Consider the following 16,120-nt stretch of genomic DNA (forward strand, 5'->3'; position numbering starts at 1 on the left):
CATATATAATAGTTTAAATTCAAAGGAAATTGACTCTGTAATTGATTTGAAAGTTGGGATGGGGAGATCCTGATATATAGTTGTAATCCGCAGATTGGGATTGCCAAGTTGATAAAATAAATTGTCACTATACTCCATTCGTGACAGTCTATTTTTTTCATAACGTGTAAAGTGAAGAATAGTGAATAGTAATTGATGAAAATAATTATTTAATTAATGAGTCTATGAGGAAGGGCAATAGAGTCATCTCCAATATTCTCAAGCCCACCACATATGCAAAGCCAGGGTTGCCCTCGTTGACTGAAAACCCAAAAGAAGAATTTTGAATAAACAAGTTAGAAAAAGAGAAACAACAAACACAGTGTGTGGGGTTGGGTTGGGATGAGCTGTCCTACTGCATTTGATGCTTTATCTGATGCTTACCTGCGCTGTCTAGCTGCTTCTTGCCCTGGACTCATCTATTTACCAATAAAACCACTGCCATCTGGCCTCAAGACACCACTCCTTTCTTTTACCAAATCGCATCTTTCCTTTATTTATTTATTTATTTTTTTGGTCCTTCCTTTTATATATTGCTGTTGTAGAGCCTCATGACTTTAATCAGAACTATAATTAACTGGCAAAGTTTATGACTGTTCATGGTGAAGAAACTCCCATTTTCTGAATTGCAAATTAAAACTGTTGCCTCGGTGCATGGGAGGGAGAAGTCGAGTTTTGGCTTGGTCCCAAGTGACAATGCCATGCATGCATCTCTGTTTACAAGTTGGGGGCACTTCTTGTACCATGGAAAGACAGTGTTGACCCCCTTTTAAACCAATTTGGTCCTAGATTGTAAAGGATAATATCGGATTTTCTAGCTAAGAGCATCAACATTAGTTTGGCCAAATGAGAAAATTGGCTAAAATTTACATAATTAATGTATAAAAATCTCACATTGAATTGGATAAATTTAAAATAATTTAGATTATTGCTATAATAGTTGGTCAAAGATGGAGAACTACAATTGATTCACCAAACATTAAAATACTAATTTTTCACTCAAAACAAACATTAAAATATTAGTTTCTCACCCCAAATAAAAATATTATTTGGTTTGTAATTAAGAAATTTAGATAGAATTTTAGATGAGTTTAATCAAATATTTTTTTTATTAGCATTAAATGACTTTTGAAAATATGATTTTTTTAATATTAATTTAATTAGAATATAATTATTATTAACATTTAATTTGTAGAGCTACAAAATATGATAAAAATAAATTAAATAAAAAATTATTAAATTAATAATATTTTATTATTATATAGAGAGTGAATGAATAATCTAATGTGGGAGATAATCAGGATTGAATTTAAATAGAATAGAAAAATACAAAAAATGTGATATTTGTTAAATTTTAAAGATGAATTTGACCAAACCACTGAAGATGCTCTAAAAAATCAGTATGGCGAATTTCTAGTTTATTCATGCCTGTGGTGCCCTAAACAAAAAACACAATTTTATAATCTATAATTTTATTATTGTAAACAATTTAAAATAATTTGGTGTATAAAATAATTTGAAGAGCAACCATTTTAAAGGTAAATTAGATTAACTGAGGTATGTCTGTGTAGGAAACTAACAACGGCCGAATTTGAACATTATATTTACGAGACCCCACGAGTGGGCTTCTGCTACTTTTTCCTTCTCTCCAACGTCCCCATCCCCTCTCTCTCTCTCTCTCTCTCGCGCAGCTCAGGGAAAAACAACAGTCAATCACGAACGTCCGAGAAAGAACCCCACAAACACTGCGAAATTTAAGACTCACTCTCTCTCCTGCCTTTCTTATCTCTGTCTCTCTCTAGAACAAAGGGGGATGATGAGTTAGAGGAGCAAAGAGACGGGCTTGATCAATCGCCTTTGAACCCAGAAAAAGAAGACCCCTCAAACCCCACCTCCCACCCCCACCAAATGGAACTAACAGATTTGCAAAGCAACAAGCAAACCAACACCACCACTCACCACCACCACCACCACCAACAACACCATCATCATCATCAACACCACCACCCCCAGCAACAACAAAACCAGTCCACTTCGTCTCACCTTGTGGTCCCTTTTGATGGCAGATCAGGAGGACCCTTTATGGGCTCCATCTCCATCCAAGCTGGCCTCTCCACCCATGCCGGTGCATCCACTTCCTCATCTTCCTCTCCTTTGCCCTCCTCCTCTTCGTCATCCTCCACTTCTACCTCTACTGCCCTCGACGCCTCCCTCGCCATCGCCACCAGATCCGACTCCCACCCGGCCTCCACCCGATCCGCTCCCCTCCTCGACTCCATAAAGAAGGACCCACAACAACAATTGTCAATCGTACCGATTGCAACAACAACTACAACTACAACAGCTACCACAACAACCACCCCAGTAAAGCGATCCACCAAGGACCGTCATACCAAGGTCGACGGTCGAGGCCGCCGCATCCGAATGCCGGCCACATGCGCCGCCAGGGTCTTCCAATTGACCAGAGAATTGGGCCACAAGTCCGACGGAGAGACTATCGAGTGGCTGCTACAGCAGGCCGAACCAGCAATTATCGCTGCCACCGGAACTGGTACAATCCCTGCCAATTTTTCCACTCTCAACGTCTCACTTCGCAGCAGCGGTTCCACGCTCTCGGCTCCTCCATCAAAATCTGCTTCTCATTCGTTTCATGGCGCTTTGGCTCTAGCTCACCATCCTTACCACGAAGAAGGATTCGCTCACCCGGCTTTTTTAGGTTTTCATCAACAGCAGCAGCAGCAACATCTTATGACAGCAGATCAAATAGCAGAAGCGCTTCCCAGTGGCGGCGGAAGCGGTAGTGGTGGTGGTGGGGAGAGCGGTGGCGGCGGAGATTCCACAGGGAATTATATGAGAAAGCGTTTCAGAGAAGATCTATTCAAGGAAGATACTCATACTCAACCACAAGGTGGTGAAAGTGGAGGTGGAGAAAGTAACTCGCCTTCAGGGAATAAGGCTTTCAAGAGTGGCTTACAATTACCAAAAGCTCAAGTGCAGGAGGCAGGATCTTCGGGGTTGCTTAGGCCTTCCAATATCCTGCCCGCCACATTCTGGATGCTGCCCGTTAACGCTGGTTCTGGTGGCCCATCCGTCGCCATCGCCACTTCTGGGGCTGGTCCTTCAGAATCACATATGTGGACTTTTCCCACGGCGCCAACAGCGAGCGGTAATACATTACAGGCACCACTGCATTTCATGCCGAGGTTCAATCTTCCAGGCAGCAGTCTTGAATTCCAAGGCAGTAGAGCGAGTCCTCTACAACTGGGTTCCATGTTAATGCAGCAGCAACCCTCTCAGCATCTTGGGCTTGGCGTGTCGGAGTCCAATTTGGGAATGCTGGCTGCTCTCAATGCTTATTCTAGATCAGGTGGTTTGAACATGAATTCTGACCAGCATAATCACCCATTAGAGCATCATCAACATCAGCGTCAAGCTAATGATAGTGGAGATGAAGGCCCTAATAGTTCTCAGTGAAAGTCCAAATTAAATATACGTGTTGGTTAGTCGCTCTTATACAATAATATTATGTATAAAACAGCTTGTTTTGCATTTTTTACGTTTCGTTCTTTGGGAGAAGGAGCTAGAGATTGTTGGCTTTGTTTTGCAGATTTGGAAGTTGAACTTGTCATGATGATGAGTTGAGTTCTTGAAAACGTCGTCCGATCAGGAGAGGGGTTCCTAGTTCTCATTCTAGTCAAGTTCTTTGAGTTCCTTTTTTTTTTTTTTTTTCCCCCAACTGTTTTTGGGATTTGTCTAGATTGATCGATCATGTGGAGTCTGAGATGTAATTTATTAGTTTGGTCCAAAGGGACTAGAAGGAACAGGCAGAGAGAGATATTGTATAGGAGGATATTTGTTCATGTTTGGTATTGTTATTTGCTTTGTTTGTATGAGAAAATGGAAAAGAAAACAAGAAAAAATGGGAAACAAGAACAACCAAAAGGAATTAAGAGTTTAAAGTTTGATCTTTTTGTGTTAATATAGTACCATGTATGAGCCTTTTTGTTTCTTTTTCTATTTTTGTTTACGAATAACATTGTATAAAGCATCTCTTTTCACTCTCGTAACTTTCAAAATACAGCGAGAAAAATGGGCAAGAATCTTTTTTAACTTCTCTTTTCAATCTTTCTGAGACGAAGAAATTGCCAGATAAATTCATAAACCTCAACGCCTATCTAGCTGTGATTCTTCATTCTTGTAGAGATGGAAAGGGAGTCGATAGGACAAGGAAAGAAGTGCAGCAAGCAGGAGCCAAGTAAAGCTCTTTATTTGTGTCAGAGAGAGAGAGAGAGAGAGATCCAATAATAGAGTGAGTACAAAATTTTATCCTTCACAGAGGAGAGGAGAGAGATTAAAATTTTAAAACAAACACATGCAAGAGTTTACTTACCTCCACTTTCTTTCTGTGACTTTAAAGAAAGATCCAAACAGCATGTCAGGTGTGTTTCAACTCTTTATTTTTTTATTTTTCATTCCCATTATTTTTCCTAAGCATTCTTCCCATTTGGTTCGTGGGAAAGTACAACGAATCATTTGGATACAATATCATCTCATTTAATTTTATCTCATTTCATCTTATTATTATAATTTTTTTAAATTTTAAAATAATAATATTATTAAAAATAATATTTTAATAATATTTTATTTAACTCATCTAAAATTATTATCTTATATCTCAATATCAAGCATATATAATTTGCATATAACTAAGAGTATGTTTAGCTGCTTTCCTCGTCAATCAATTCTGGGCGTACTGTAAGTCTTTCAATCAGAACCGTACATCTACTGAATATCTTGCAAATTTTCAGCGAATATAATTTCTTACTTTGAATGGTGGATTGTTCGGTACAATCATGAATCTTGTGATGAAATTTTGATTATTTATTTATTTTTTGTACTTTTATATATATATCAAAAGATGAAATTTATGACGTTGTCGTTAAAGCCAAAGACTCTGAGGGTGACTTCTGTTCTGTGTTGACTAAACAGTCAATTCAGAGGAATTTTCTCATTTTCATTGCTTAATCATTTTACCCTTTTATTTATTTCAACACAATGTGGGGGTTTTTTTGGGTACAGTCTCGGTTTCTTAAGATTACCCGATACTTTTTTTGTTTTGTATGTGTGGTTTTTTCTAAGCGAGTTCCATCTGTACATGCATGTCCCTACAAGAGTACTAGGTTCGTTTATTTTTAAAAATGAGATGAGATGAGATGAGATTAAAGTTAAAAAGTTAAATAAAATATTGTTAGAATATATTTTTTAATATTATTTTTGTTTTAGGATTTGAAAAAGTTGAATTGTTTATTTTATTTTGTATAGAGATTTGAAAAAGTTATAATGATGAAGTGAGATGAGATTAGATATTTTTTGAAAACAAACGAGACCTAAGTTGTTGGTTTATTTGAATTCACTCCTTGGTAATGGTCTCCCTTATTCACATTTTTATTTCCCGTTTAAATGCGTACGTACACCGCATTAGTGACCCAAAAGAAGGGAATCTTTGCAGATAAAATGCATTTATACGCGCACACACACATATAATATAATATATAACGACTAATTTTACATGTACAGCGCCCCTTTTACTGCCTTTTATATAACTATTTTTTAAAATGATGATATTTATGTAAACTGATATTGTTTTTATAAGTTACTTTACAAAAATAAATCTTATTTAAACATAATTATTCAAAAGATTGTAAAAAATATTGTATGTCTATCATTTTCCATAACATAACATATATATATATATATACACACCTATCATCTAATGTTATATTATGGGATGATGAGAAAATAAATAATGAATAGATTTTTTACTCAAATAATGTTGAATATCTTATTCATTGGCAGTACTTACTACTGTAGGGTCCATAAACTTTATCTATCTCTATATAAATGGTAGTCTATAAAACATTTGATCAAAACATTGTAGAGTGTCTTGATTCGACATTCGATTCTATATTTCATTCTTAAGAGCAAGGGAAGGTAGCTAAATGAAAGAATATTACGTACTAATATGGATAATTTCTATTTTTTTAAAAAAAGAAGACGATAGTAATATATTTTTATGCCATTTTCTCAGCGCTCGTTAACCTAAGAATGGGATGAAACTTCTAATTGATTGTTGTTTTACGTTTTTTTTTTTTCCTATTTTGTGGGAAGTAAGCTGTTGAAATCCATTTTATAGCAAAATATGGGTACGTACGTAGTAATTTTGCGGAAAGTGTCGCTGTCTCCAATACTGATGTGAGATGTACATATATATAAACACATGTAGCATTACTCTTTAAATAATGAGCAATGTTAGGGATCTCGTTGGAGAATCCCGTTCTGGCATTCTCCTCTTTTTTTTTTTAGTTTTTTTATGCAGTGATTAAGAAAATGTTGTTTAATAATATTATGAATTTTTTTCTTTTTTAAAAAAAATATTTAAAAGTGTTAAAAAAATAATATGAAAAAAAAAACAAAAAAAAAATATTCTTGTCGTATCATTTTGTTAACACTTTTAAATATTTTTTTAAAAAGAAAAAAATTTACAATATTATTACATAACATTTTCTGAATCAGTACGTAAAAAAAAGCTAAGAAAAAAAAATTAAAACGGGATAAATGAACGGAATCCCCAGCAGAATCTCTATCATTTTCCTTAAATAATAGAGATTCATATGACGCTATATATGATCCATTACCAAGACCAATTTAAAAAATAGGCGTGTTCTTTACTACTTTTGAACAATCTAATAAAAAGATTCTGAGCGCGCATATTCTTCTTGAAGATGAAAACTAAGATAGTATATATATGAATTTTCATCTATTTTATAAAACCACCTTATCAAAAAAGCTTCCTATTGATAAACTACATTAATCAATATTGTAGATCCATAAATCTATGCAACCAATAATAAATATTGTTGAATTCATACATGACTTGGTTTATAAATTTCAAATAAAAAATTGAATGAAAGTACGTATTTTGACCTTTGTAATTAAAGGATAATGTATTATTAAATAATTTGTAGGTAAAAATAAAAAATGTGTTCATATTACTGTTCAAGGAAAGGAGCTAAGATGAACTAATAATATATCATGAGCGATGATCTGTAAAAGGGCGTGGACGGCCAGGATGATTTTGTCTTGGCTTGCTCATGTGGAAGAAGCTGAAGTATAGATAGATCTGTTTGGATTTTGGAATAAATTAAAGTCACGCGATTCACGTGCTCCAATCATAGACGTCATAAGTGCGAATTTGACTTCAGCCCCTTGGCCCTTGGGTATGGCAATAATTTAGTTAAAAAATCCTTAATTTTTAGATCACCGCTCCAATTAACCGCTATGTCAAGCTGGTTTTATTTTTATTTTTATTTTTATTTTTATTTTTTTATTATTTTAAAATATCTTTAAAAAATAAAAATATATTTATAATAATTTTCTTAACTATTAAGTAAAGAAAAAAGTTAAAAAAAAGTAAAATATATTAAGTGTCAAAATGAGGAGGTAAATTAAATAGATAAAATAACATTTTTCTAATTTTTAACCCATATGTCAGATTAGTTATTCGAGTATTCAAGCCAATTCTTTTAGAAATTATCTCTCTATTTTTTTTAAATATTTATACTGATTACATATTTTCATTGATTTATTTTATTTTATTTTATTTTATTTTGGTTATGGAAAGAGACATGTGATTTGTTGTTGCATTTTCTTCAGGAAAAGGTAGTGAATTGAGTAAATTGTAGGTTGCTTTTCAGCACGTTGCCTGCGTACAATCTGTCAGGTTTCATTATCAGATCAAGGTCGGGAACCGTATGGCTATATATGCATGCGTATGCTTTCAATAATAATAGAGTAACGATACACAATATATTTTATAATACATATTATAAAATAAAGATGTTTTGATAAAATGATATTATTTTTATAAATAAATTACAAAAATAATTTTTATTTTAAAATATTATTATGTAAAATGTTGTAAAAAGTGATGTGTTTATGATTTTTAATAATAATAATAATAATAAATAGAAATTACAGCTCAGTGGGGCCAGCAAGAAAGGCATAGATGCAGCAAATAAATGGCGTTTAAGGGACCCTCTGGGTTTGTCTCCCAAATTAAGGGAAGTTGACATCAAATCCCTCTGTAGATCAATCATCAATTTCTGTTTTAACTTCCTTCTAGAGACTGCTGCTTTGCTGGCTCTCTTTTCTTTTGCTTATTCTTTATTTAATAGCTCAATAGGCTTTCTAGTGGCAACGTGGGATTCCCTACCCACTAGATTCCGAATGAAGTTCGGAAAAAGGAGAATGTGAAAATCCAAAAATAAAGAAACTCATGAGAAACACGCTGGTGAGATGAAAGTAGTAATATCAAGTCTTAGATAAATTTTATATAATTTTTTTTGTAAAAAGATCAGTGTCACTAATAAAGAATAATTTTTTTATATTTTTTTAAAATAAAGTCTACTTTTTTACAAGAATTTATATAAAATTTATCTATTTAAAACTTATACAAATTATTTCTAAACAATAGAAGTACCGTCCATACATTTATTTGATTACTAGTAAACTACCTGTTTACCTATTTTACTTTGTCCTTTCTTTCCATTCTTCAAACTTGCTTTAATATATATATATATATATTTTATGTATAATCACTTTTATGTATTTTTTATACACTTCATTAATGTAATTGACTACATTACCATTTTTTAATATAAAATAACCATTTTGACTAATCACTTTAGTGGAGTATAAAAAAAATATATAAAAGTGACTGTATGTAAGAGAACTCGTGTATATATATATATATGTATGTAATATAATATTACTTAAAATGTATCACATTGGCAAGTGTGATTAAAATTAATAAAATTTATGACAAAGAATAACATCCTCATCTGAAAATAAAGAGAGTTAAAAAAGTGGTATGCATTAACTTCTGGTGAGAAACAATTTAAATGTCTTAAAAAATAATTTAGTTAAGTTAAAGCTTTCAAAATAATTTGCCATAATTCATCGCTTTGGATCGACTGACAACTTGGTGGTGCTGTGGTGACGGACTACCCTATTGGACAGTAGTTTTGGCTCAAAACGGACATTTTATAGCAGAAATGAGCTCCTATAGTCACACCCAAAGAGGATAACTAAGCTGATCACCCCCACTTCTTCTTGGTCTTAAAAAAAAAAAAAAAAAACCTTGAATTCTGCCAAAAAGGACCAGCATCTTGAAGTGGAAGGAGGATGTCGTAACCTGAGCGACAGGCCTCCTAAATAAAGGTCGACTATTTCTTAAAGTCCATTTCTGTGGTAGGAATTGTTTAGAATCAACTCGTCTTTATCGTCTATGAGACTAGTCAGAGCCGTGAGGGTTCATCCCTCTAGGTTCAAGAAACCCATGGACTTGGGTCACCGGTCACGAAGTCACCAAGCCTATCCGATGTTTGTGAAAAGTCCACGACACTAAAATAAAACATGCTTAGGATAACGTCGAATAATGAATGCAACAGCATTATCTACTCGTACATTTTGCATGTCCACACCAGAGAGAGATGTAAATAGCGAAAGAATATCAGTTGACCTTTTGCATAATGATGCTGCGTTGCCTAGTTTAGAACATATATTTGTGGGAAATGGATTCTGATTAAAGATAATCCATATTGTAGGAAGAGAATATGGAAAGAGTTCTTGTATACCAACAAAACTGTGCAATAACTGTATAGGAAAATACTAGCTTAAATTGTAGTATCACTCCTTTCAAGGTCTAAGATTCAACACCTCATGGAAGACCACATCCCTAGTGAAAAGTCAGCGATTTAACCAGTTTCGTATAGAAAAACTTTCGAGGGTGAGGTGCACGGGACTGAAATTTACTCTGCAGTAGTGGGTCCAAAGGGCCCTGCCTTGAAAAAGTTCCCCGACATAAAAAAAAAAAAAAAAGAAAAAAAAAAAAGGAAAATACTAGATTATGCATCCCTATGGAAATGAGAGCATGAATTCGGCGGCCTCTTACCCCTGTATTCAATCATTTCAGCAACTTTCACAGTAGAGTTTTGAGGGACGCGATTACAGTTAATCTCTGAGACATTTTCCCTACCAACAATCTCCCAAAACTTGACCATCGATACTCAGCAATGAACAGTTTTTCATTAATTGAATATTACTGTACACATGCACCCTTGCATACGGGAGGAGCAGAATTTAAACCTCTGAGCTTTACATACACACTTTGCAGAAGTTGATCATCTGCTTGGAACATGCATTTTATCCTGTCATACCATTACAAAATGAAATTGACAAATGAATTATTATGGCATTTGACAGAAAATGGTATTTGAATGGTAAGTCAAAGGGTACATTGAAAGCTCAATTTCTTCAGTTACAAACTTTAGAAACTTACTATTCACAACTTGTAATAGGATTGAGCCAGAATTCTTAATGTGCTTTATTTTCTTGCATTTGGTCCCGAGATTCCAATGGCAAGAGAGACAACGCCAGTAGCCTACAGAACATGGTCCAATCAATGCATGCAGAAACATGGGTCTTATAATTAGACAATTCCAGTTTTTCCTTCTTCAAGGACAATAAATATGTCCTATCTAAACAGAATCTGCTGTAGGCTTCCAGGAATAATTTGCCCAGGCCAACATCTTCAATCATGTTTGCAACTTTGAATAAACCGCTGAAGAAAAATTAATGCTGCATACTGCCTATTGTTTTCTTGTCCTTTTTCTTTCTTTTAGATAGGAAAATCATCCACCAAATTGTCTAAGAAACCCAACCAAAAAAGATTTTTCTAAACTTGTTCCATTGTTTACATCACAACTAAACAGTAAGTTAAGCATTATACTTCTGAAAAGAAAAGGCAGCTAATGACCCACAAAGTGTGTAGTTTTGAAGTGCTCAAATAAAATCTGCAATGTTACATTTTATTTTGAGTTTTCCATTATTTCCTAAATGTCTTGCTTATAGCAAAATAATAGAGAACTTTTTTCGAGCAAGAATAAAGTTGGTAGCTTACGACAAAGTGTCAGCTGCATAAAATATTGGAAGCCTTCCCAATCCAGCAGCTCTCCATTTTGTATTTTGAAAAGAAATATCCTGCTCAGCTCTTGACCCTGTTGCAGATAGAACAAACTGAAAGAGACAATGTCAACAGTCAACCCAGATCATTGAAGAAACAATAGAAGCAACTTTGAACTTAAGCAAAGAGGAAAATAATCAGAATCCAATAATCATATAGAAAAGGGAATAAAAGAAAAAGGAGTACCAGTGGAAAGAGTATAGCCATAACCCCATAGCTCACAAGAGGTGAGAAAAAGAATATAGCGAATACACAAGGGCTTCCTGGATAACCATGAAAGAAAATAGTAGTGTTGCACAGATCAGCAAATGTCCCAAGTATATGAATTGAAAACAAATGGAAATAATGCATTCCTATCATCTAAGTTAGGCTGCAAATAACAAAAACTGAGCATTAACAAGATCATAGTTTCTATGCATAAATACAATTTGCTTCGTAGTCCATTAAAAATTATTTTTGAAGTCTTAATATTAATCTTAGGATTTTCCTTCCCCTCTCATCGCCCATAACAGACCTGGAATATGCTATTCTGTTCAACCACTGTTCCTCCAACTTATGAAGAGAGAAATAAAGAAAGCTTAACCAAGATCATAGTTTCTATGCATAAATATTTTGTTTTTGTAATCGACTAGACATTATTTTTTAAGTTTTAAAGCAAATTAATCTTAGGACTCTCCTTCCCCCACTCAAAAGAGGCCCTCCAGTCACTGAAACCTTCAGTTTCCAGGTTATAGAATATGTAAAAAACTAAAGAGAAGCCAGTGCATTCAGACAGTTAATTTTTCCATGTGAAACTAGTAGGTACTTGACAAAATTAAATTAAGCAATTCACTCCGCTGAAAAGGTATTACCAAAACCAGCGAAAAATGCCCAGTTAGATTCGAAGTAATACAGCCTTTTGTCCAGAGCCACTTCAGAAAAGTTCCATTTGTATCTGAAAGTTCAAAAGCTCTACTAGTCACTATCTAGCCCATCGTGAGCACAAGAGATTGAATAGCAGAACACATGAACCACATACTCGAAACAGTAGTAGGCATACATCCAGGACAGGAGTAGGAAATTGAGTACTTTCCCCACATAAGGTATAAACCCTGTAGCAAATACCTACATGTAGTTCTCAACATCTATCATGTTTTTCATCCAAAAATTAAGGAGATAGCAAAGTGACATTGAGAGATCAAAATTATATCTGATGATATAATATGCTTACAGTTGTGTAAATTTCGAAATTTAGTGACAGCTTCATCAGAATATAATAGATGGACACACACACAGGGAATAAAAATAATACAATGATATACTTCACCTCTAGGAAGAAGAAGCTCAAAAGAAGAATTGAATACACCTGCTCTCCTATTCCAACCATGACCCTGCGCGAACATGAACAAATGAACCTTAAATTCTTATTTGTGATTCTGGGAACAAGTGCCTGCAATCAGCAGCAAATAACCCATTTAAAGTGACATCAAACGGTGACCAATAGGAACTTTACCCTCCCAGGCCAGCAAGTCTTTCTGCATGAACTGTATTATGTATGGTTGATGTCTCACTTGGACTTGTAGGTTCCACTCTTGAAGGTCCAGATCTCCCCATTGCAGCAAAACCAAACTTTGCAATGTCATTGTACCTGAATGAAGACATCTTTTAACACTCCAGACCCGGATAAACCAAAATTAAGCTTCAAGGAAACACTTGAATAAACAGTAAACATAGAAATTAACCGAAACTTGAATCCTCTAATTCTCTTTTTCTATTCTATGGATGGTGTCATCAGTTATGGGATTAGATGACCAGCAGAACTCTAAATGCCTAGTAATGAGATGGAATAATTCTATTAGGCACCAAGCTGAAGCCATCAACGATATACATAGATCAAGGAATATAGCTGTCAAAAAGGGAAAGCCATACCATATATTGCTTAAGATAATGCTGAACACATACATTGGGTAGAACCAAAAGATCTGCACGTAAAGAATAAGAAAAAAGTGAGTCGGGTGGGTCAAAGTGAACAAAAGAAACTGAAAGAGAGAGAAGGTTTTTCCATATGGAAGAAAAAAGGCACAAATAAACATTGTAAATCTAAATCATGTCAAGAAGTTATTTCCAATATGTCATTTTATTATAGCCTTCTTATCGGGGAAAACAAGCTTCAAGAATCATTCAAAATAAGATTAAGAGTAAATATGCTTTTTTGCTTCCTTTACACAGGCTTTAATGGGTAGGGTCAAATACAATAAAAATCCATATAAGAAGCTTAATTAAGAGATTTTCCAGAAATAATTATCACAAATGAGACAAAAGTGATACTGAGTTACTGATACTTACATAAAAAAGTTGTACGACTCCACGACGTAGGATGGAGTAAAATTTTAAAATGCCATCAAAGGAGCAAGGTAGTTGAGAATTAACGTGCGAGCACTGATCAGGTAATATCCATTGAAGCATTGGGATGACAACTGAGTTCAGGACAAATATACTGCGTAGAAATATGGCAGATATTTAAATTATTAAATCATTCCATTCCAGAAAAAATATGTACTGTTCATAACCAACAGAGGCCTTCTTACATGTTAATATTGCGTTCGAATTGGGAACTGAAGGCCCAATAACTGTAGAAGGCATATGGCAAGCTAGTTGGTAACAACTAGATGAATGCACTTCCATTTATCACACTACTCATCAAATAGAAAGCGGTATTTAAAAATATTTTCGAAAGGAAGAAGTTTTAATTTTGCTAGAAATCCTAGGGAGAAAATTGAAATTCATAAGACAATAAAATACGAAAAAATACGGGATGATTATGTCCAAGTGTTAAAGCAACAAAGTAAACCCATTTTCTCAACTTCAATTATATGCAAATAGTATTATCAAATGGAACAAATATATTTGAAATAAACGCGACTGAATGTCCAATCAAATATATATGCAATGCTCTTAAATGTCACTGAGATTAAGATTTTTATACAAGTAAACCATCTAAAGAGATAGAAGAGGTTACCTTCCTAAAAAGATAAAACCATTCAGTAGAAAACATTGCCCCGTCCTGATCAAAAGCTTTCTCGACCTTCACAATATATTAAACATATGCTGAGACGGTAAACCCAAAAATAAAAAATAAAATCCGAACCTGTCTTCTTCCATAATCAAAGACCTCCGTATTTCCTTTTATCTTCAATTATTTTTTTCGTCAAAACAAACGGAAGCAGAGGTAGTTAGAAACGAAAGCATGCAGAGGAAGTCGATAATTAGAGAGAAGGAAGGAGACCTGAGGCAGAGAATGACAACCCGGTGGAGACAACAGGCCTCGATGAAACCCTCGAGCCATAGCAGCGTCGCCTGCTTTAGTTTTGCGCCACAAAGCTTCATGGATGGTTTAGTTGCTTCCATTTTAGAGAGAGAGGCAGAGAGATATGGAGGAGGGAGAGGGGAAAGACGGGCCGGAGAGAGTTTAGAGACAACAAGGCTTTACGGCTTGACCAATAAATAAGTTACCTGGGGTAGTTATAAGATGACTTGTGAGTTCACTGATATCTCAAAGCTGCGAAATAATGATTGGGCCACGTGGATCTTTATTTAGGAATTGTTTGTAAACATAGCTCATCTAAAATTTTTTCATAATTTCTTTTTTCAAATATCAATCAAATATAAATATTTTTTAGTCTTTTAATTTTTTTATCTTATCATTATAATTTTTCTAGATTTTCAAACAAAATATAAAAAAAAAATTCAACTTTTTCAAGTTATAAAACAAAAATTATATTAAAAAATTATATTATAACAATATTTTAATTTTATAATATTTTTTATTCAGATTTTTCTCTCTACTTTCCTAAACCTCAATAAAATCTTAACTTAAACCATTTTATTATTATTTACAAATCATTTCATTACCATTCATAAAATTTTCATCTTATTTCATTATCCAAACATCCCTTTAATTGCTCAAGAAAAATCATTTTTATGAACTTTTTTTTTTTTACCATGAATATACACAGAATATGCCGTTATTAAAAAATAAAAACAGAATATACCAATATTTTAACTCATAGATTTAAGTTTTGAGAAGTGTTACAAAGAGATTTTGTTAGAGTTTTATATGACACGTTATATATATATTTTATAATAAAAATAATTTTACAATTTGACGTGACATCTAGTATTGGTGGTTGGGTACCTATACCTAGCTTTTTCGGCCCACCCGCACTAGGTGGACACGCTCCTAATAAATAAGATTGGGTCGAGTGGGGTACTACTCCAGCCCACCCCTCCCATATATATTTTTTAAAACTACTACTACAAAAAAAAAAAAAAAAAAAAAAACTAACTATAAATAGGGTAGTTTTTCTCTCTTCTCATTTATTTCTTTTTCCTCGTCATGCTCGACGTCTCGTCTCTTCTATCTCTCCCTCCTTCTCATATTTTCCCATTCCTTCTATGTTTCAATGGTCTCACGATTCACTATCATGTCCTCTTTTATTTATCTTCTTTTATTGTTATCATCCTCATTTCAACTCGGCTTCTCTTTCTGTTGTCGTGGATCACGATCAAGTCGCACTTTACAACGATAAGACTACGACTTAGTCGTAGGCCTCTACGATCCACGACCATTGACGTCGCTGTGGATATATAAGTTAAAGATACACGATTACAATCATAGATCTGCAAGTTTTATGACCCACGGTTGCGATGTGGGCTATAAAAAATCTGCCCACAAATCTTTAAGACCCATGGATGCGTTCGTGGCCCTTGAGTTTGTGCACAAATCTTAATATTTGCGCGATCTTTTTGATGTATATGCTATTTTATTTTATAAAAAATATGTCGTCAAATAGATTGACTGAATGGTGGTGACGCCAATTTGCCCACTCGACAAGCGGATGCAGATGATCACTCAACGCAAGCAAGCACGAGATGCATGATGGGTAGCTGCCCGTCCATATAAAATGGGTAGCATTACTAGTCACGTCAAATTATATCAAATTTATAAATTTACTTAAG

At 34.2% G+C, this 16,120-nt stretch overlaps 2 protein-coding genes across 7 annotated transcripts; one reads left to right on the forward strand and one right to left on the reverse strand.

The window, feature by feature from the left end:
- The first annotated feature begins 1,660 nt into the window (after positions 1-1,660).
- LOC121255871 (transcription factor TCP8-like) lies at positions 1,661-3,992 on the forward strand. Its single transcript, XM_041156411.1, has 2 exons — positions 1,661-3,538; positions 3,647-3,992. Exon 1 carries the CDS (start codon positions 1,948-1,950, stop codon positions 3,511-3,513), a length of 1,566 nt encoding a protein of 521 aa, XP_041012345.1. The 5' UTR covers positions 1,661-1,947; the 3' UTR covers positions 3,514-3,538; positions 3,647-3,992.
- Positions 3,993-10,023: 6,031 nt separating this feature from the next.
- On the reverse strand, positions 10,024-14,609 carry LOC121256141 (protein EI24 homolog). Of its 6 annotated transcripts, XM_041156801.1 has the most exons (13): positions 14,388-14,607; positions 14,121-14,186; positions 13,690-13,731; positions 13,448-13,598; positions 13,031-13,083; positions 12,615-12,749; positions 12,429-12,492; positions 12,141-12,226; positions 11,974-12,056; positions 11,309-11,385; positions 11,060-11,175; positions 10,439-10,540; positions 10,024-10,307 (listed from the first exon to the last, which is right to left on the reverse strand). In XM_041156801.1, exons 1-12 carry the CDS (start codon positions 14,507-14,509, stop codon positions 10,474-10,476), a joined length of 1,062 nt encoding a protein of 353 aa, XP_041012735.1. In that variant the 5' UTR covers positions 14,510-14,607; the 3' UTR covers positions 10,024-10,307; positions 10,439-10,473. The 6 variants fall into 6 exon arrangements, 4 of the variants coding, with proteins under 4 accessions (XP_041012735.1, XP_041012737.1, XP_041012736.1 ...); XM_041156803.1 differs by lacking the exon at positions 11,309-11,385 and having other exon boundaries at positions 12,141-12,213; positions 14,388-14,609; XM_041156802.1 differs by lacking the exon at positions 13,690-13,731 and having other exon boundaries at positions 14,388-14,606.
- Positions 14,610-16,120: the final 1,511 nt, after the last annotated feature.

This window comes from Juglans microcarpa x Juglans regia, chromosome 3D (genome assembly GCF_004785595.1).
Source record: "Juglans microcarpa x Juglans regia isolate MS1-56 chromosome 3D, Jm3101_v1.0, whole genome shotgun sequence".
Lineage (NCBI taxonomy): Eukaryota > Viridiplantae > Streptophyta > Magnoliopsida > Fagales > Juglandaceae > Juglans > Juglans microcarpa x Juglans regia.

Bases quoted from the DNA above. Each gene is read 5' to 3' on its own strand.
- LOC121255871 (XM_041156411.1), top strand. From the start codon at position 1,948: ATGGAACTAACAGATTTGCAAAGCAACAAGCAAACCAACACCACCACT.
- LOC121256141 (XM_041156801.1), bottom strand. From the start codon at position 14,509: ATGGAAGCAACTAAACCATCCATGAAGCTTTGTGGCGCAAAACTAAAG. The intron at 13,732-14,120 runs GTAACCTCTTCT...TGCCTTCTACAG, and splicing joins GGTTTTATCTTTTTAGGAAG to TTATTGGGCCTTCAGTTCCC. The intron at 12,057-12,140 runs GTATGTGGTTCA...TTGAACTTTCAG, and splicing joins TATGCCTACTACTGTTTCGA to ATACAAATGGAACTTTTCTG.